Genomic DNA, 22,920 nt, shown 5'->3' on the forward strand with positions numbered 1-22,920 from the left:
TATATATATAAATATATATATACACACACACATATATATGTAGCAGTGTATTTTAGCTTGAAAACATTCCCTATTTGTAGTCCACTAAACCCTGCACTTTGTCTTGGTTGGTTTCAATATACGAGATGTTGTTCGTTACCGATGCAACTTAGTTAATTAGATATTGATTTGTTTTGTGTAAAAGATGAGTGCTTCGATCTAAATTAGGTTAAGAAAAAAAATTAGAAATGCCCTTAAAATATATTTTCAACAATTTGATTTATATATATAAAAAATTAAATTAAAACGAAAAATGATCTCAGTGCAAATGCTGGATTATTTGTTAGCTAATAATTTGATAATTTTATAGTTTAAACAGTTTTTGAATGCAACATGATAAAATATTTAGTTCGCATGACAGTATACTGTTAAAGCTATTTGTTTCTTATAAGTTCAATCGAATTGCCTATTATTTTGTTTCCTACGTTCTGCTACTGCCGTCTGACTGTTTTCAATCGAATTTTCTACTTGATCTACGTCTTTCTTTTTCTTTTTTTTGTGATCATTTTTATTCTTAAATTTTATTTTGCACATAATGACAACTTTTGATTGTAGACGTAAACAGCAGGTGGTGGTGGTGTATATTATGTGTACAAACACGCACACCGAGGTATCTCTCTCTCTCATATATACACACACATATATATACATACATATATATACACACACATACATACATATATATATATACACACACACACACACATATACATATGTGTGTGTGTGACAATTAGTTGGCTGTCATAATAAAACACAGTATGGGATCCGGGGCTGAAGTCTGCTGCAGACTTCATCCCCAGTATCCGAAACTTTGAGTTTTATTATGACAACCAACTAATTGTCACATATTATATTTATAAATTCCTCTATTTTACATAATATCGAGGTCTCATTCATTCTTTTGTTGTCATATTATTATTTATATATATAAAGCTACATATATAAGCTTACTATGTAGATATATAATATACAGATGTGTGTGTACAGTAGTGTGCATAATTTTATTATTTTACATTTTTATGTCATTAGACCATGCTGGAGTACTGTTATAAAGGGTTTAATTCGATATCAGTATTTATTTTTAACCGAGTACTTACTCTTGTTCTTTTAATGCTAAAACCACTAAGTTACAGGGATGTAAACATGCGCATGTAAACACCATACATACACAGACATATTTGTATATTCGTTCATTCGGTTTTTACGAACTTTTTCCGTGCTTGCTTGGGTTAGATAAATATATTATTGAGACATATATTTACATCCAAATGGACTTCCTGAAGCTATTCTTAGCTGCTTTTCAACTCAGAGTCCTCTGTCTTTTCACATCTTTTGAGAGTGCAAGGCCAGCAGAAAATTTGTTAATATCACCCCTAGTAGTTCGTGGTTTTCGGAGCAGCGAACATGTAAACAAGGATACTCACACACGATGCTTCAAGTTTTTTTTAACCGGGTACACTAGCGTTGTGTAGGGGTTTATCATAGAAGACATTTTGCCCAAGGGAACAAAGTGAATTTCGTTACTACACACACACATATAGAGCATGGCTCGAGGAACACACACACACAGAGCATGACTTGAGTCACACACCCATACCTACACCTATTGGTGTGTGTTTATGTATATCGATCTATATGGACTTGTGTACCTTTTCGCCTCTCTAGAATCTGTATGTATGTATGTATGTATGTATGTATGTGTGTATGTATATATATAGATATAGATATAGATAGATGTGTGTATATATATATGTTTTCTATATATAATGTGGATGTGTATGTATATGTGTGTGTGTGTGTATATATATATATATATATATATATATATATATATATATATAGATGTATGTGCTTTCTATATATGTGTATGTATGTATGTATGTATGTATGTATATGTGTGTGTGTATATATATATAGATGTATGTATTTTCTATATATAATGTGGATGTGTGTGTATGTAAGTATAGATACATACATATTTAAAGATATGTAAATACATGTGTGGGGGGAGGTTAAGAATTTTGCTTGTCAACCACCTGTATTTGGATTCAGTCCCACTTTGTTGACGTTGATAAATTGTCTTTATGAGTGGATTTAATAGATAGAAACTGAAAGAAACCCATTATTTATACATTTGTGTGTGGGTATGTAAGTGTATGTGGGTGTGTATATTTGTCTCCTTGCTCTGACATTGTGTGATTGCTGTAAATGGATGTCATTCATTTCCATTCTGTAAAAACGTCTCTTTATAGGGAAATTTTGCTTTGTATGGAAACAAATAAGCATTGGTGACAGAAGGGGCATCTGACTGTAGAAAAATTTGTTTCAATAAACTCCATCTGATTCATGCAAGCATGAGAAAGTAGATGGTGTGTGTGTGTATATATATATATATGTATATATATTGTGTATATATATGTATTTATATATTGTGTGTGTGTATATATATATCGTATGGCAGCGAGCTGGCAGAATCGTTAGCACACCGGGCGAAATGCTTAGCGATATTTCGTCTGCCATTACGTTCTGAGTTCACATTCCGTCAAGGTTGACTTTGCCTTTCATCCTTTCGGGGTCGATTAAATAAGTACTAGTTATGCACTAGGGTCGATGTAATCAACTTAATCCCTTTATCTGTCCTTGTTTGTGCCCTCTGTGTTTAGCCCCCTGTGGGCAATAAAGAAATATATATATTGTGTGTACATCTATGTATATACAGATGTACGTGCATGTGTGTGTGTATGTATATTCACCCCTGTAAATGTGGTGTGTACATGCGAACATACATATACTCATCTATGTATGTATACTTCTCTCTTCCCTTCTCACCCCCACACACCGAACCTCAATCCAACATTTATTCCACTACCCAACAATACTGTTGCATCTGTCACACTTGCACACACAAATACCAAAAGCATGCATATATATGTACACACACACACACACACATGCACAAACCAGGCAAACATGCACCACACTCATACATTTATACACAAATACAAGAATGTACATATGCACACACACACCCATACATATATGCATCTTAAATATGTTTGTGCATGCAGACATGTACAGTAGGCACACACACACACACACACACACACACACACACACATAATGCCAAACTAAAAGTTTAAATTGATCCAACATTACTACATGAAAAAAAGATTGTAACTGTGCAGTGGATGAACAACAGGGAGAGCCTGAAAAATCTACAACTTTATTCCCTAGAGCAAAGACATGAGAAATATTTACATATAGAAAATTCTGTAAGTGTTAACACTTAATTTTGGCATCAAGTGTTATACAAATTGGATGCTATTGGATACCTGAACTGGATGCTATTGTGTTGTGCCATTGGCACCATCTACCTCATCTAAGGTCAGGACCAGTTACTGCAATAGCTTAGGGTTCAAAGACCCACAGTTCTTCAATGTTTTGTCAAAAAAATAAAGAAACCTACACAATGTTGATGTAGATATCTTCAAAAAGAAACTGGACATTCTCCTATACATGATAGCAGATGAACCAATGTTTCAGCATGAAGTACAGATGAGGGCAGCAGTGTCAAACTCTCTCATACACTAAATGAGCCAACAACCAGAGTACAAACACATGCAGGAGTGGTGATATGAAATTCCACACTCTGACGAAATCAGCCAAATAAGAAAGCAGTGGAAAAGGCATGAAATCATGGTGATACTCCAGCATGATTGCAGCCACAGGGCTTGAACGAGTAAAAGAAATAAAAGAAAAGATATGGCTACATACATCTGTGTGTGTATATATATATGAATTTATAGCTGCATGTGTGTGTGGTAAGAAGCTTGCTTCCCAACCACATGGGGTTCAGTCCCACTAGGTGATACTTTGAGCAAGTGTCTTCTATTTTAGCTTCGGGCCAACCAAAGCTTTGTGAGTGGATTTGGTAGATGGAAACTGAAAGAAGCCTATTGTGTATATATATATATATATATATATTTATATGTATTTATATATTTATGTGTGTGTGTGTCTTTGCATCCATGTTTGCCCCACCCCCTCCAACCATTGCTTGACAATTGATGTTGGTGTGTTTGTCTTCGTAACTTATCAGTTCAGAAAAAAGTTTGATAAAATAAGTACGAGACTTACAAAGAATAAGTCCAGGGGTTGATTTCTTCAGTTAAAATACCCTTTAAGGTAATGATCCAGCATGGCTGCAAAGCTTGCTTCCCAACTACATGGTTCTAGAGTCAGTCTTGCATGGCACCTTGGGCAAGCGTCTACTACTATGGCCTTGGGCCAACCAAAGCCTTGTGAATGGGTTTGGTAGGCAGAAACTGAAAGAAGCCTGTTGTATTTATGTGTGTATCTTTGTGTCTGTGTTTGTCCCCCTATTACTGCTTGACAACTGGTGTTAACATGTTTATCTCTCCATAACTTAGTGGTTCAGCAAAAGAGACTGATAGAATAAGTACCAGGCTTAAAACATAAGTACTGCGGTTGATTCAGTCGACTAAAAACTCAAGGCGGTGCCCCAGCATGGCTGCAGTCTAATGACTGAGACAAGTAAATGATAAAAGATATAGTTTTTAGTTGAATGAACCAACCCCAGTACTTATATGCATTTATTTCTAGAATGCTGCTAGATAAAGTCTTCACTTTCGCAAGCGAGTTTACATAGATTAGAGAACAAGATAAGGATATAATCCTCCATGCTAGAAAGATCTTACTCTTCAGCAAGAACACAGTGGGTCAAGGCAGCAGACACAGAGGGTTCTTTCGATGTGAATATGGGGTCATATGATGGAGCAGGCATATGCGATCTCATTGAGTTATTCCTACTTGACACGTTAGGAAAAGCTTTTCCTTGTGTATATTTCACTATTTATAGGGACGATGCTCTAGCTTTAGCTAAGAATACCAATGGACCAGCACAAGATTGGTTAAGGAAGGATATTATCCATCTTATGAAAACATTTGATCTTAGCATAACAATAGATACCAACCTGATGGTTGTCAATTTCCTTGATGTATCTCTAGATTTACAAAAGAATATTTACAAACCCTATAGAAAGCCCAACAATAGACTTAGTTATATTAGTGTAGGTTCCTGTCCCTCCCCATAGTGTTTAAGAATTTAGTCAAGAATATTAGTAGGAGAATTTCTAGCTTCTCCAATATAAACATATTTAATAATGCTGCCCCACTATATAACAACGCCCTTAAAGCTAGTGAATTTAAAGAGGAAATAGTTTGCACATAGCAAACATGCCATTTGGTATTCCAATGTAAGAGTGACCAGCTATAGTGGCCATGTACGATGGTTTGTATATATAGCTGATGAAGCATAACAGTACAGAAACACATGCATTCTATGGTCTGGTGATATCATTCATGGCCTAGTGGTGTGTTTACACCCATATTGTCTATAAGAAGAATTTCTTCCCTCAAGACAATTTGTGCAGTATATTGTCTTTCTATGTCTGCATGTAAATGAACAAGTTAAATATGATTGTAAATAAGTGTATAATATTTGTTGTGAGTTTTTTTTTTTTATGTTTCCATTATATAGTGCTTAACATTTATAATATGTATATAGAGGCAACTATTTTGTTGTTTCGAATCTCTTCAGAATGGAACAGTTTCAAGTTTGTTCATTACGTCATTTACATTACAATATGAAAGAATATTTTGGACTATAGAGATGAGAGAGATATATTGAAAAAGCATTTCACTAAGAAGTCATATTTGTTCACACTTTATCTATTGTATGGAATGAGAAGTAAATGTAATTTTAAAATTTACGTGCAGCTTGGAACATTCCCAATTCTTTTCTTCTCCTGTGAAAATAACTTCTCAGCTGCAGTTGTTACAATAGTTACAGGTAAATCATAAGCCATCTCTCTATTGTGTTGTTATTAGAAGTTTAGTTCAAGCCTTTTCCAGCAGAGTGCTTAAACTTGTACTCCCTCATGCATGTCTCGGCAAATGCTCACTCAATAACGTTCATGTAGAACACCAAAGATTAAAGGAGAACTACAATTGTTTGGTTAGAATGTGTGTTACGTAGTAAGCTGTTTCATTGGTTTTTCAATCCTATTGCAAGGAAGAGACACATCTTGACAAGAGTCAATTATATCATATCTTTTCATTGGACAAGTAAATTCAAATTTAACAAAAAGAAATATATTTTTTCTTTCAACTTTTAAAACCTTAATATTTGAACACAAGTAACTATTTTAATCTATCTAAATCACTTCAGTTTGAAGCAATTTTCTTAATTTTATCTTTTACAATAGAGAATGAGAAAATATTTTGTGAATTGATTAAGAGACATGGAGATAGCATTTCATTAAGGGGAAGTTGTTTTGTTTCATAGGTCATCAGTTGTATAAATGTGTGTATATATATTTGTGCTTATGTATATATCTGTGTATATATAATGGTTTATGTGTGTGGATATGTATATATGTGAATATAAACTATGTTTTTATATATACCTATTATTTTAAGGAAATCAATTCCCCCAAAATAATAGGTATTGAACCAGTATTTCCTTGGATGAAATCATCCCTTCATGTAGTTAACACAACCTTTAATTGAAGTGTGTATATATATATATATATATATCAGGTCATCCCATAAGTTTTGTCCAAATTTTGAATAAAGAAAACAAGTGATCAAATGTTATATTTAATTGAAATTTAATCATCAATGTACTTTCCCTGATTATCTATGACTTCCTTCCATCTATTTACAAGCTTTTTAATCCTATCAGTGTAAAACTCTTTTGGTTTCAAGCGAAGAACATCTGATGCCTCTTATGCCCAACTTTTCTCTCAAATCCTAGCTTCATTTCTTTCAAGCCTACACATGTCCTAGGTAGTCTCAGCTCATGTTTCGCTGCTGTGTAGCATGGCTGTTCATACACAGGCATTATACAATCTACCTTTCACTCTGAGAGAGAGGCCCTTTGTTACCAACAGAGCTAGGCACTCTCTGAACTTTGCCCAGCCTGTTATTCTAGCAGTTATGCTCTCAGAGCATCCACCCTTTTACTGATTTGGTTACGTAGGTAACGGAAGCCGTCAACTATTTTTAGTTTTCCCCCCTGGCATTTGATGAAGTCTATTTTCTGTACACTTTTAGTGTTAATTGCAGCTTCCACATGCAAAAACTATTTTCCCTGTCAACCTTCTGATATTGCTGCACCTCTTACATATCCATAGCTTACACTGGGTACATCTTACGGAGTTTCTATCTATGCTTTTTCTACAGATTGAGCAGGGTCATCTACCTGAAGGGACATGTGATTTGTCTGCTCTCCTACTTACTAAGACTTTAGTTTTCTCTAGATTAACTCTAAGGCCCTTTGATTCTAAACCTTGCTTCCACACCTGAAATTTCTGCTCTAGTTCTGGTAGTGATTCAGTTACCTATTGGTCACTGTCATTTGTCGACGAGGTAATCTGCAGAAGGGTGTTAAACCAATCTTTCTATTCATCTGGCAGCCTCTGTTGAGGAATATAGGCAGAAATAATAGATGCTGTACTACTTTGCAAAACTAGTCTAAGCATAAGTATTCCATCACTCATTCTAACTACCTTGATCACCTTATCAATGCATTTATCAGCAAGATGTTCGTTACCAACACCATCACTGCCTATCATTGTCTACTCAGAAGATTTTATACCTCTGTTCTTTGCCTGTGAGGAACCTGGCAGAAGCTCCCCTCCATCTTACCTCGTGAATGCAACATCTACATCCCTTTGTTTCAGCTGAGTATGCCAATTTTAAGTGGGAGGAAGGGGTTGCAAGAAGAGACAGAAAGATGAGAGACAACATTCTGCATTTGAAAAGGTTTGCATGAACATTTGCCAAATATGTCATATAGTTTCATATATGTTTCATCCTGCATTTCATTCACGTCACACTTGCTGTGTCTACCAAATGATGAAAGAAGAGGGTATGGTATAAACCATTGCATACACAGAGATAAAATAACAACAGTAATTAACCCACTAGCAAGAACATTAGTCATATTTCTGATACAAACATGCTAGTTAAGCCTTTTTTATATTGTATTGTATTGTTGCTGCTGGTGAGCTGTTGTTGGCAGGAGAGAAGGGGCAGAAGTGCAAGAGAGTTTTCCATACAGGTATCTGGTATAAAAGGTTTACATAAGAGAGACTTCCTGTATAGGTTGTGGGGTGGGATGGGAGGGCACACCACAAAAGACCAAGCTGTATGGCTATACTGTGACTGAGTCACAGTAATGGGGAGGAAAGATATATCTGTTCATAGGCCAAAATGAAACTAATATGGAAAAAACAAAATGAAGAGGCAAAAACAGCACATTTTTACTTGGATTAATTAACATAAATAATATTTAACACTTAGCTTAAAATAGTGAGGCTGTAGACATGGTAGAAGCAATTTGAATGGAATAAAATTATGCTAAAATTAAAAGCAAGGAAAACAGCAATCATCATTTTAGGTCTGCCTTCCATGCTGATATGGGTGGGATGGTTTGATAGGAGCTGGCCAGGCAGAAGCCTGCACCAGACTTCTGTGTTTGTTTTGGCAGTATTTTTACAGCTGGATGCCCTTCCTAACACCAACCACCCAGCAGAGTGGACTGAGTGCATTTTAAGTGGTACAAGCACAGTTGCAGTCAGTTTTGGCAAGGTTTTTACAATCAGTTCACAGTGTGGACTAGATGCTTTTTAAGTGGCACTTGTACTGACAGGGTCACCAAGTAACTTGCATTATGAAGTTGCGTAGCATTACTTTCAATTCTTTTAATATATATACTGCTCTTCGCATGGACACATGCAGCACACACACACAAGAAATCCTGTGAACGAAACAGGATTGTTTTCCAGAATGGAGACAAACACCTTTCTCCATGTGATCAGCTTGAAAAATTGTTAAGATACTTGGATATTTTCCCACTCTTCTTAACATGAAACCAATGGTAGCCTTAATTCATAAATAAAGAAATTATTTATCCACCAATGCTGTGGTGTTGAGCACTCATTCCAATGTTCTACTTTTACATACATACATACATACATATATATATATATATATATATATATATATATATATATATATATTGTTTACATTTATCTGATCTCGATTCCGCTACTACTTTATGGCTGATTATCCAAATGGAAAAGCAATGTATCTAATAATATCAAAATGTCCAAATTTGCAAAACTTATCCAAATAATAAAATTTTAATTTTTAAACTGTCAGCTTCATCTTAGGAGATGGAACCAGTTTTAATAGCTATATCTTGCATGTTTGAATCTCTGATTATCATTCTTTTATTAATAGGTCATACCAAACAGAGCTATAATGCTTTTATTTGCACATGCATCAGTTGCATTATTATCCTTAGTTTAAAATAAAATTTTCTCATTTGAATCCAGTGTAGGACTGTCTGCACATCCAAGAATAGATACTTCATGACAACCAAGTGTTCAGACTACTTGAAACTATTCAAAATGCTTTTAACATTTATCAAACTTTTAACATTTATCAAACTCATTTTTGAAATTGAAATAACTTATTTAAATGATTGTTTTCAGTGTGCTTATTTTCTTTTTATTCTAGGTCTCTGCATTGTAGGTTACTTTTTGATAGATAACGTCTTATCTATGGCCCTTGTCTTTTGAGGATTTTATATAATTGTGGATTTACACTACTGAGTTGGAAAAAAATTTAATACTGATTAATTGTCATTAATTTGACATGGAGAAATCTATGACAGAAACATTCCCTGAAGAAGATGATGAGTTTGGACAAAAGATTAAATCACGTGCTGGTAAGAAATAATTTTTCTCTTTTTCTTTATTTGTATACTTTGAGGTTTTATTTTGGGTAACTTTTTCGTTGCCCTCGTATCATTATTTGGCTTCACAAATTAATATTCAGGAACAAGGCTGTCTACACTTATTGCAGGCTTGCATGTGGCTGGTGAGGCTGAAATAGAATTGGAAGCCACTGTAGTAGCTGCAAATGAAATTCTGTTCTGGGTTCAGTGCTACTATATCATGGTTCTACCGCTGTCTCCTTTTGTTCTCAAAGCCCACTCTCTGTCACTGTACTCAGAAAAGAATTCACCTTGGAGAAGTGATTTTGGTAAATTGTCCTACTCAGTGCAGCTGCATCTTCAACAGCATGGTCTTGATGATAACGATCTCTTTATGTTTGAGAACTTCAATATTAGTAACAAATCACTCCAGTTGATATTGAAGAGAATTTAGAGGTAGTGTTGTTAGAAGTAAGAGAATGAAAGCCCTACTTTACAGATATTCCTGCTGGGAATATTTTGCAAGGCATAAAGCTTTCCTGCTCATAGTGTCAAACATTTTGATAAGGTTTACAAATATCACATAAGTCACTTGTCCTGTTCCCTACATTTCTCTTGAAGCTTCCTGAGAATAAATATCATATCAACTAACCAATCTTATGAAAAGGTGTTATAATCACCTTGAAAGATATATGCAAACTTATTTTTCACTAATTAAAGTGGAAACTACTGTTCATGTGTTCCTGAAAGCCAGATTTGGTTCTTGGTTTTTCTTTCTTTCTTAACAAACGATTCTGTCAACAATAAATTTGTTGGTTTTCTTTCTCTCTGTTCCAATTTAAAAGTACTGCGTGATGTACTTCTCTATCGTTATATATTGAAATACATATCACCAAATATTCACTTCTTTTAGGTTGCAGCTGCAAACATTACTATACTCTTTCCAATTAAACAACACAGTATGGTTCCAACTTCATGAAGGGAAGAGCAATCCTTTGTTGGTCTAATTTTAATCTTATATTTAAAAGCAATTTGCTCGACCATACAAAAATGATGCTCTGTCACTTAATCTCAGTAATCATTATGTATCTATAAATTGGCATACCATCAACCTTTACATTGTTCAGGAACTGTTAGGTTCCACTTGCACTACATGACCCTAAAGTTGGTATATTAATAAAATTTTTTGATGAATTGCTTTATCAGCTTGTGAATACTTTTCAAGTCCAAGTTTACTGCTTTTTTTTTTTTTTGCTTTTAATATTTTCTTATGTATGTATGTATATATATATAAAATATACACTTATACAGTATGTATATATATATATATATATATATATATGAGTGATGATCAGTTATTTGTTTGTGTGTGTGTGTGTGTGTGTGTGTGTGTGTGTGTAATGTATATGTATGTGCGCATGTGTATGTGTGGGTATTTATGTGTATATATATATATATATATATATCTATCTATGTATATATAAAATCAACCTGTTGTATAGCCTTTGGGTTAGATATTTTCTAGATTTAGTTTGGAAATTGTTCCTTGTAAACGTATTTATATCTCTAAGTAGGTGTTATAATTTAATGTAAAGCATCTTGGAAGCATAAGAAAGAATGTGCAAGCTTCTGCTGGAATGTGCCTTTTTATTTGTTTTTAATTCTTTTTAAGGAAGGGTGTTTATTCTTTATATTATATAATTTTAAAAATTAATAAAGAATACTAATTTGGCTAATTATATTTTAATGAGATTTTAAATTGTAATTTGACACTTTTGTTGATTGTTAAGGAAAGGAAAAAGTGATAGATGAAGTAGGAAATTCAATATCTAGTTATTCATATAATGTGAAATGTCGTATGGACAATGATATTCAAATGAAAGGTTATTCAGTGGTTGCCAGTAATTAGAGCATTGGTACAAAGTGAAAAAAGACTGTGGCATACTTCACTAAAATAAATGTAACACAGGTTTGAATGAATTGATTGATTAGATTTGTAACCCTTCTGTTTAAAGAAAAATGTACAGGAACACAAGTTTAATTAACTACGTAATGAATTTTATGATAAAATGTTTAATTGTTTTGCAATGAAATAAACTAGATAGAAACAATTAAAAATAATTTAGTTGTGATTGTTTCGTGAAAGGCTTCATTTAGACATTAAAATTCTGTCTTGTGTGTATGAACATTGAAAAACATTAAATTTGTTTTATTCGTTAATTTAATGTCAGCTAGACAAAATTTAGTGCAAGTTTGTAGAAATGTAATGCATATTTCAATTGTTTTTATGCTTGTTTCTCTATAATAGTATGGGTTAGGTGGATATATTATTGAGGTATTGTGTTATAGCTCGATGTCTATCCTGTCACCCTTACCTACCTGTTTTCAAGTAAGAGATCTCTAATTTCACACATCTTCAAATTTTCAAAGGCACAAAGCCAGTGGATGATTTTTTAAGAGGGGAAATAGCCATGTCACTACTTATAGCTCAACAGTTTATGGAGAAGTGCAAATGTAAACACACATATAAGTACACATACACACCACATGCATGCACACAGACAGAGAAACACATACACATATGACAGGCTTCTTTCAGTTTCTCTCGACCAAGTCCACTTACAAGGCTTGGTCAGCTGTAGTTAGAAGACACTTGTCCAAAGTACTGTGCAGCTGTGGGACTGACCTTAAAGCGACATGATTGGGAAGCATACTGCCAATATTAAAATTTGGAATCTGTTTATCTTTTTGTGGATATTTTAAATTTTGCAAAAACAATAATCTGTACTGCAAAAATGTTTTGGCTAATGCACAAGTCCCACCTAAATAACTTTTAGTGCATTTCTGGTCTTTAGAAAACTGAAGAATGCTTTTATATCAACACAGTAAAGTACTTTCCAATTATCCACAGAAATCAGACAATTAAGATTAAATTGATGGGTGCATTAAAGAGTGTTTTAGATAATTTATAAATCTGACTCTGAAAGTGAAAATTTTAAACTTCATTATACATTAAGAAGAAAGAGGAATGATAGGGGGAGGTGAAAAAGATTGAAAGCATTATATAGGTGTTAATTGGGTAAAGTTAATGTATTGTTAGAGAGAAAAAACAAGGAAGAAAGAGAGACACAAAAGAAGGCTGAGTAGTAGTCATAGTGTTCATATGTTTTTGCATATGTTAGGCTCATAATAGAAAATGCACTCACCTGTATAGAGACATAGGCACATTGTATAGGCATGGCTGTATAAGAGGTATGCTACCCCACCACATGGTTCCAGGATCAGTCCTACTGAGTGCTGCCTTGGGTAAGTGTCTTCTATAACTCTGGGTCAACCAAAGCCTTGTGAGTGGATTTGGTTGATAGAAATTAAAAGAAACCCGTTGTATGTATGTATATATCTATGTATGTGTTACTGTTTGTTCCCCACTACCGCTTGACAACCAGTCTTGGTTTGTTTACATCCCTATAAGTTAGCAGTTCAGCAAAAGAGACCAATAGAATAAGTACCAGGCTTAAAAATAAGTGCTGTAGTCGAGTCATTTGACTAAAGCCCTTCAAAGCAGTGGCTGCAGTTTAGTAACCAAAACATGTAAAAGATATTTGCTTTTACTGCTCTCAGTCGACTCCTGCCATACTGGGGCGCCACCTTCATGAATTTAGTCAATCATTATCAACCCCAGTACTTAAGCCTGGTATTTCTTTCAGCAACATAAAAATAATGCTTGTTTTCAAGCAGTGTAAATATAAATACAAATACACACACATATTAATTGCACAGTAAATTTTGCTTTATGTATAATTTAATATTCATTGAGCTCTTCTATGAGCCATACCTGTCTTTAGGTTGTGAACTTACACCTCCCCCACTTGCACATAAAGTTGAGGTGTCCTCTTAACTTCACATCTAAAGTTTTCTAGATGACATGACAACCTCTATGTGCTGGTGCTATGATAAAATACACCCAGTATCCTCTGGATAAACTAAATCTCCTGTTTTATTCTGCCGTATGTGTGTGTGTGTGTGTGTGTGTGTGTGTGTGTGTGTGTGTGTCTGTGCGTGTGTGCATGTGTAGAAACCAAAAATGAAGCATTAGAACCAGACATGATTCTATGATTACTTTTAGAGAAGAGTGACTCTGAATAAGGGCTGGTTCAGCCTGTGGAAATTCATACAATCCATACTAGCTTGGAAAGCAGATATGAAAAGATAATTGCATAGGTTTTAAAAAAATGTGTTATGGATGCACTTAATGGATCAGAACATGATACGAACTGATAATGAAACAATTGGTGGAAAGTGGTGTTAATTCAGCTTCTGATAACAATAGATAATGAAATGGTATTGATTAAGCTATAAATCATAATTTGATAAAAAATTTTAATTGTTTATACTTACATGTAATAATAGCAAAACTGTGCATTTTATATGTATGCATCTTTTTCTTCATGTTAAAAAAATTATTTCACAGTGTGGGTGTGTGTGGGTGGGTGGGTGCAATGTAGCTGTGTGTTAAGTTTCTCAATCGTTTTCATGTTTAGTCCCACTGTGTATCATCTTGGGCTACTGACTTCTACTTTAGTCTTGGATCAACCAAAGCCTTGTGAGTAGATTTGGTTGACAGAAACTAAAATGATGTACTGCACTCATCCATACATAATACTCCTTATATATAATGTGCAGTTGTTTTGATTTTTAATGAGAAAAGAAATGTGTCCACAGTTAATGCATAGATTTGTTATTATTGCATGTATGGCTTTAAAAGATAAGAATTTTGTCAAATTATGGTTTTTATATTTAAATTAATATCTTTGCATTATCCACTATTGTCAGACTTTGAATCAATATCACTTTTGACAAATTGTTCACTTAGATTTGTTTCATCAGCATCAGTTTCTCCTTGCCGTATAATATCATCTTCTACTCTACCAAATATTTTAGTAATTTGGCAGTTTTAAAACTTCATGTTGCATTATCTGTGAGATGGCCACAAAATGAATCTAAAATATAATCATTGATTTTGGTTTAAGCAAAGCACCAGCATGATTCCAAACCAAATGATTCTATTCCTCAACCATATTACTGCATTTACAGTCGTTTTCATTAGCATGAGTAGTAATATATTTTCATATTTAATCCCTTTATGCTGCATTTTACGTTTGGATATAGCATGAAGAGGCAGTTTACTACCATCAGAAGTTATAGCTAGTAATAACTGTACAATGCTATTTTCCATTGCTACCTGTACAAACAGTTTTAGTCCCACTTCAGTCAAGAGTCATATCAGCTGGTATCTCAAAATATTCTGGCATTTAGTCAGTAAATACAGGTTTTTCTTAATTTGGTATGGAATAAGTTTTTGTTCATAGTCTTTAGGCAAATGTTGACACATTCTACAACATACTGATAGAATAACTATTTATAAAACATAGCAATTCTTTTACTCTTTTATTTGTTTCAGTCATTTGACTGCGGCCATGCTGGAGCACCGCCTTTAGTCGAGCAAATCGACCCCGGGACTTATTCTTTGTAAGCATAGTACTTATTCTATCGGTCTCTTTTGCCGAACCGCTAAGTGACGGAGACATAAACACATCAGCATCGGTTGTCAAGCAATGCTAGGGGGACAAACACACACACACACACATATACATATATACGACGGGCTTCTTTCAGTTTCCGTCTACCAAATCCACTCACAAGGCTTTGGTCGGCCCGAGGCTAGTAGAAGACACTTGCCCAAGGTGCCACGCAGTGGGACTGAACCCGGAACCATGTGGTTGATAAGCAAGCTACTTACCAAACAGCCACTCCTGTGCCTATATGAATTATCTTGAACTGAGAATTAGTAGTGAAATGTTTTAGTTTTAAAGCTTGAATATGCATCATTTCACAAAAATCACAAAAATCTTTTTCAGGTTTGCTTCCTCTTCTTTATGCTACAAATGAATAGTGAATTCATTTAATTCCAAATTGTCTGGATGCTTTACAGTAATGTAAATCTTAATCACCACATCATAAAAAAATTGGGAGATAATTTGTTGCCGTGGTTATCTTTCCATCATTATTGTTACAATTATCTGATACCTTATACAGTGCTGGCAAAAGGTTTAATAGTTGTTCCTGGCCATGTTGCAGTAAATATAGTTCTACAATAAGCCAATCAGTTCTCATAACATTATGCATGTGTTGATGATTTTTTTTTTCTTTAGGATAGAAATATCTAATTAGATGCTTTACTTAATCCCAATTTAATCTGAGTAAAATGTGATGTAAAAAACATTCAACATTATGAGAATTTAACTGTTTGTTTCTGCTTGTAAGTACTTTATTGAAGACAGTTTTTGTTGTTAATTGATAATTTTATTGATTAGATTTCATAAGTGCAATCATGACCTGTTGGAAAGAAGTTTGGTTTTCAACCATATGGTTCTTGATTCAGTCCCACTGCATGACATCTTCACAGCAAGTGTCTTCTACTATAACCTCAAGTCAGCCAAATCCATACAAGTAGATTTGGTAAACGGAAACTGAAAGAAGCCCATTGTGTGCGCACGCATGTGTGTGTGTGTGTGTGTACGTATACTAGCAGAGGCACCCGGCGTTGCCTGGGGAAAGAAATTTTCCCTTACACATTGGAAGAAAAAAGCAAAATTTGTTGTATAGAAATTTGTTATTCTAAATACAATTTATTCTTTAATTGGGAAATCAATTCTGAATTCATAATACCAAATAAAAATAATAATAATAAACGAAAATACAAAATTTGCCGATTTTATGAAAGGAGATAAATTCTACCACATATGTTGAGAGAAATTATGTAAGAGCTTCTGGGTAAACAACATTCTTTGTTTTTTGGTTTGGAGCATAGACAAATAAGTCTTGCAAACTACCTACTCTGGAGCAACCAACAAAGTTGACCATGAGAAAAGCAAGCCAGTAGATTTCAAAGACTGACTTTGGTTTTATTAATAGACATTGCAAAGCAAAGTTGCACTGGGAATTGTGTTCATTTGAACTCAAAGGGCATGTCTGTTGGTTTCATTGGAATTCTTGGAATGAAAACCTCTTCCCCAGAGGAACATCCGGTGATGATGGTAGCTTCTGTCATATTAGGTGATAATGTCTTCACAATCAACCTTGTCCCATTGCATAATTTAGGAGGATCTAAATTTCTTAGAAGCATTATTGGGACTCCTACCTTCAGAAAAAGTTTCTGGAGGAATTCCAGGTGACTCAAGAGAATTAAGGAACTCTGTTAGGTAATGGACAGCTTGATTTTCATGAAGGACTGAATTAACTTCTTAATAACTGTTGGGATCTTATTAATTCATGATTAATTCTTGCTATTGTCTCATTTTTTGGAGTAAGAATTGCCCTTTCACACAACCATTTATGCGAATTATGATTATTACTTAAGTCTGGTAATACCCTGTTCTTCAATTCAGCTGGGGAATTCACCATGATAGCAATATGAGCCAAACTGATATTATCATTCCCATCAAATGGTACTTTCCCATTTCCTAATTGGAGGAGCCAGGTTGAAAACTGTTTTGCACCTTGGTCCCCATGTAATGAAGCTTGTATGTTAGTATTGGAGAATTTCAGTACTTTATTCCATAGGTGTGAAGACTTAATGCATGTTTTTATTTCATCAGATATTGTTTGTCTCAGAATGACTGGTAATGTCCATCTGAAGTCTCCTGATAAAACTAATGTAACTCCTCCCATAAATCTATTGTTACCTCTGATGTCCTGTAAGGTGTTACCAAGAGCTTCCATTGCACTTCAATGTGACATGGTGCATTCATCTCAAATGATAAGGTGGCATTGGCACAGCACTTCTGCTGAACTTGGATCTTTGTTTATGTTACAACGGCTGTGTGTTTAGGAAGCTTGCTTCCCAGCTACATGATTTCGGGTTCAGTCTCACCACGTGGCACCTTGGATAAGTGTCTTCTGCTATAGCCCCGAGCCGACCGAAGCTTTGTGATTGAATTTGGTAGGTGGAAGTTACTGCCGTGTGTGTATATGTCTGTGTATGTGCTTGTGCCTCTCCGAAAGAGAGAGAGAGGGATAGACTTTCTTGTGACCAGGTGTAGTGGTAATTTAAAAGCAGAAAGAGTTGTTTGTCTTCCTGGGAGAATGGTGGCAGCAAAACCAGACAATAGTACAGCAACTGCAATTTTTTTCGTTGCCTTACTTTGGAGAGAAGCAATATCACAAATGTTTTACCTGTGTCACCAGGAGCATCAAGAAAGAGAATTCCTCTGCTTTTTTCAGACGATTGTGGAACACCACATGCACACGCACACACACACACACACACACACACACACACACACACACGGATACATATGCATACAGTATTGAACATCGGATGAAATGGATGTGTGTGTGTGTGTGAGAGAGAGAGAGAGAGAGAGAGAGAGAGAGTGAGTGAAGGGGTGTGTTGTCATGTATTCGTACATACATAAATAAATAGGTATACATCTTGTATGTGTGTATGTGTGTGTGTGTGTGTGTGTGTGAGAGAGAGAGAGCCACTTAGACATCACTCTCTCACCCACACACACATATACATACAAAAGAGATGTATGCATATGTATTTATGTATGTACGCATACATGACAACACCCCTTCACTCATACACACACCGGCACACACACCATACATAAATGTATACAGACGTACATACAAAAACACGTGTATGTGTATGACTGACTACAAATACATAGAGCTGAACAGGGTGTGATAATGAAAATAAAAAATTTTTACGTAAAATAACAAAGTGTGCAAGTTCCAACAAAATAATGCCCATATTTTTGGGACATCCCATGTTGAATTGCAAAATTTTAACATGATATTTGTGTAATAAAGAAATCAAACCTGGAGTTTGTGTTTGTGTGTGTGTGTGTGTGTGTGTGTGTGTGTGTGTGTGTGTGTGAGAGAGAGAAAATATTGCTAACAATGAATGAGATGGACATGGAATGAAAAAATTGTATAAATAAAAGAACATTAAGAACTATCTTGTACTGAATATTTAAATTTGTGAACTTAGTAAATATTTCTTTTAGTAATTTATCATAGTTGTTTACAACTAGTGAATTAAAACTTGAAATGGAAACATTAAAATTAGACAGGGACAGACTTCGCTGTTTTTATGTCAATACCGGAAGGTGACATTGAGAAACTTTTTTAAAGACGTGAATCTAATGTAATAATATTCCAAGGTATATTTGTAGAGAATTTCATTAAAAAATATCCACTTTCTTGAAAGTTGAGATGAATTGAAGTAGACTCCGGTGAATTTTCAGAAATCCCCCCCCCCCCCCCCAAAAAAAAATTTATTTATTCAAAATGGACATGATATAACACATTCGTAGAAAATTTTATTTAAAAAATATCTATTTTTCTGAAAGTTATGATCATTGAAATTTGGTGGAGGGGCAGAAATCTGTAGTTATGCCGACAAATTTGACACTTTCCTTCTACACATGGTTATATATGTATACAGAAATATATGAGTGCAGAAGATAGTAAACAATGAAAATAACTTGGTAACGGAAATTATGTTTCTTTATACGACGGGCAGAAAGTAAATTAGAAATTTTTACGGAAAATAAAGTATTGTATGGGTTGATGTGAAGTTTGTCACTCAGTGAACCAAAGAGCTAGTATCAAAGGAGCCAGAAAGAAACCGTCAACAACAGAAAACACAAGACCGTATGACAGGATTCTTTCAGTTTCCAACTATCAAATTTACTCGGATTTGGTCAGCCTGAGGCTATAGTAGTAGACACTTGCCCAAGGTGCCACATAGTGGGACTGAACCCAGAACCATGTGATTGGTAAGCAAACTACTTACCACACAGCCACTCCTGTCTGGTCATGCAGAAATATTATCCTACTTGGAAATGGGTGAGCGTTGGCAGCAGGAAGAGCATCCAGCCATGGAAAATCCACCCCAACAAATTCCGTCTGGCCCATATGAACATGGAAAAATGAACAATGATGTTGATGATAATTTTCATTTTATGTGCATACTGGCTTGTGTAATTATTTATGCTTAAATTTTACTTTTCCTATTATATAGGGCTTTAATTCTAGCTGTTCTTATATTCAAATGAATAATTATTTGAAAGTTAGTATTCATTTTGTGTTCTAAAAATTTGAGATGCTCCTTAATGTACAGTATTGATATATTGCGAGTGGTTGCAGTTAATTGACCGAGAAGAGAAAATCTAGAATGTAATGTGACAGCACATTCAAGGTATCAAGGTTTTGTATACAATACATGACTTTTTCCTTTTCCCCATATTTTCTGCTGAGAAGTAGAAAGAAAATTATTATAGCTTTTAAATGGTAGGTGAGAGTTAAGTTACTTTGAATAATTGCTCAGGCTACAAATATGCTATATAAATCGCATGGTTGATTACACCAAGAATATGTATATTACACTATAACAGAGGTACTATAATCTAAAAATATTATCTGTCAAGGATTTCATCAAAGTAATTATTATAAATGCACTTAATCAACAGTTAAATCATCATAAAATGCTAATTTCTTTAGCTTCACATTCACTGCTTTAAAGAGAAAATATAGCTGTTGATAAAAGAATATTTGTATCTTGTTGCATTTTTTGTTAAATTGGGTATATTTTTGTTGGGTGCATTTATAATTTTTTGTATGAGAATACTGATGAGTTCTGGTTATCATGGTTTCAGAATATTTATTTGTGCTGTAATATGCATTTTTGGCTTAATCAACCATGACTGTTGTATGTTTGCACCCTCAACTCTAAGGTCAGTGCAAGGCCTGATTTGGTTTAGTTCAAATATATAATTGATAAAAAGAAGAATTTTATATTTTGAACACTTAATTTACAGTCAATACAGAACTTTTAAATATTCTCTTTTTATTCATTTACTTCAAATATAACAGTGCTCATTCTATCTGGTATGGTTTAGATGGTCTGACAGAATCTGACAAATCAGAAGACCACACTTGCTCCAGCATCTGTTTCAGCACCATTTCTGTGGTTGAATATTTTTCCTGTAACTATCCATTTTTCAGCGTGCGCAAAGTACATTTTTTTTATAGCACCAAAACTATAGAGGTTGTCTGGCCATCAGCAAGACTAAATAGTCCCTTTGATTTTGTGTTGTCTCTGCTTAATTTTCCAGCTACATTATAAAGTGTACTGGATGCTTTTTTTTCATGGTACCAGCACTAGTGCAGTGTCTTGCAATTCATGGTGATTGTGAATCTTTTCAGATTCTTGCTCAATCACTTCATCTTAATGTCTTCTCTAAGTTTCTTGAGTCTATCAATGTGCAGCTTGCTGCTCACACTATAGCTACCTTCCAGAGAATCAAGGCTAATGACACTTTTCATATCTCCCAAAACAGTTACCCTGACTTTCTGTGCTTGTTACTAGTTCTTGAACTTCTTAGGCCTTTGAGAAGAGGCATAACACCATTCTATGGCCTGAGCCTTCATTTCCAGGTCATAAAGATACACTCGTGTTTCATCTTCTGTCATCAAATGGTTCCAGTACATATAATATTTATATATATATATATATATATATATATATATATATATATATATATATATATATATATAATCATCATCGTTTTAACGTCTGCCTTCCATGCTCGTAGGGTTGGGACGGTTTGACAGGAGTTGGCTAGGCAGAAGCCTGCACCAGACTTCTGTAACTGTTTCGGCAGGATTTTTTATAGCTGGATGCTCTTCCTAACACTACCCACCCAGCATAGTGGACTGTGTGCTTTTTACATACCACAAGCACAAGTAAGGTCAGTTTTGGCAAGGTTTCTTACAGCTGGATGTCCTTCCAAATGCCAACCACTTTACAGTGTGGACTGGATGCTTTTTAAGTAACACCTGCAGTGACAGGGTCACCAAGTAACCTGAATGACAAAAATCTTTTGAGCAGGGTGAGGTATTGGAGGAGGTGATTTGGTGTCAAATGATGAAAGGTTATGAGACAGAGAGACAGAAACAGATGTCTTGCTGCAGAGGAGGTACAAAGTTACCTGACTGGAGAGAGAAAGAGAGAGATCAGGAATGAGGACACACACACACACACACACACACACACACACACACACACACACACACACACACACACACACACATGTATATGTCAAGACACACTCACGCATATGATGGGTTTCTTTCAGTTTCCATTTACTAAATCCACTCGCAAGGCATGTGGTTAAGAAGCTTGCTTCCCAACCATGTAGTCGTGGGTTTGATCCCACTGTGCACCACCTTGGGCAAGTGTCTTCTGCTCTAACTTGAGGCCAGCCAAAGTCATGTGAGTGTATTTTGTTGACAGAAACTGAAAGAAACCATCATATGTGTGTGTATATATGTATGTGTGTGAGTGTTTATATGTACCCTTGTCTTGATATCACATGTTGGTTGTAAACAAGTATCACCAATGTACAAGTGACATTGTTCATTACCAGTCTTCCATGAAAAACCTGTCTGGCTATGGAAAATATTATTTTACTTGGAAACGACTGAAGGCTAGGTGAGGGTTGGTAACAGGAAGGACATCTGATTGTAGAAAATCTGCCTCAACAAATTCCATCTGGCATATTGAAGCTCAGAAAAGTGGGCGTTAAATTACAATATATATATATATATAAATATACATACATTGATTTGTTTATTTATAGTCATTGTTTTAATGTCCCCTTTCTATGCTCATGTGGATCAGCCAGAATTTGTTGTGGTAGGTTTTCTACTGTCAGATGCCCTTCCTGTCACCCACTGTTATCTGTTTCCAAGTAAGGTAATATTTCCTCATGACCTGACATATTTTCACAGAAGATTGGAAATGGAAGACACTGCTTGCATTGTGATGATACTTGCTTACAACTGTCACGTATGTCAAGGCAAGGAGACAGTAACACAGTAGATGAAAACTGAAAAGAGCTGTGTGCGTGTGTGTATATATGTGTGTGTGTGTATGTGTGTATATATGAGATTAATTATTTGTAGGGTCCATTTGAATCGAGACGTTTTAATATTAA

General features: G+C 34.8%; 1 protein-coding gene across 5 annotated transcripts in view; it reads left to right on the forward strand.

The window, feature by feature from the left end:
* The window catches only part of LOC106873450 (dystrophin), a 712,951-nt gene that overhangs the window by 5,109 nt on the left and 684,922 nt on the right, over positions 1-22,920 (forward strand). For all 5 annotated transcript variants that reach the window (XM_089343243.1, XM_089343268.1, XM_089343278.1 and 2 more), the window contains exon 2: positions 9,649-9,859. In XM_089343243.1, coding sequence (XP_089199369.1) covers positions 9,787-9,859 — 73 coding nt within the window. In that variant the 5' untranslated portion in view covers positions 9,649-9,786. The remainder of the gene's footprint in view (positions 1-9,648; positions 9,860-22,920) is intronic.

The sequence above is a fragment of the Octopus bimaculoides genome, chromosome 2 (assembly GCF_046866305.1).
Source record: "Octopus bimaculoides isolate indiv1 chromosome 2, ASM4686630v1, whole genome shotgun sequence".
NCBI lineage: Eukaryota > Metazoa > Mollusca > Cephalopoda > Octopoda > Octopodidae > Octopus > Octopus bimaculoides.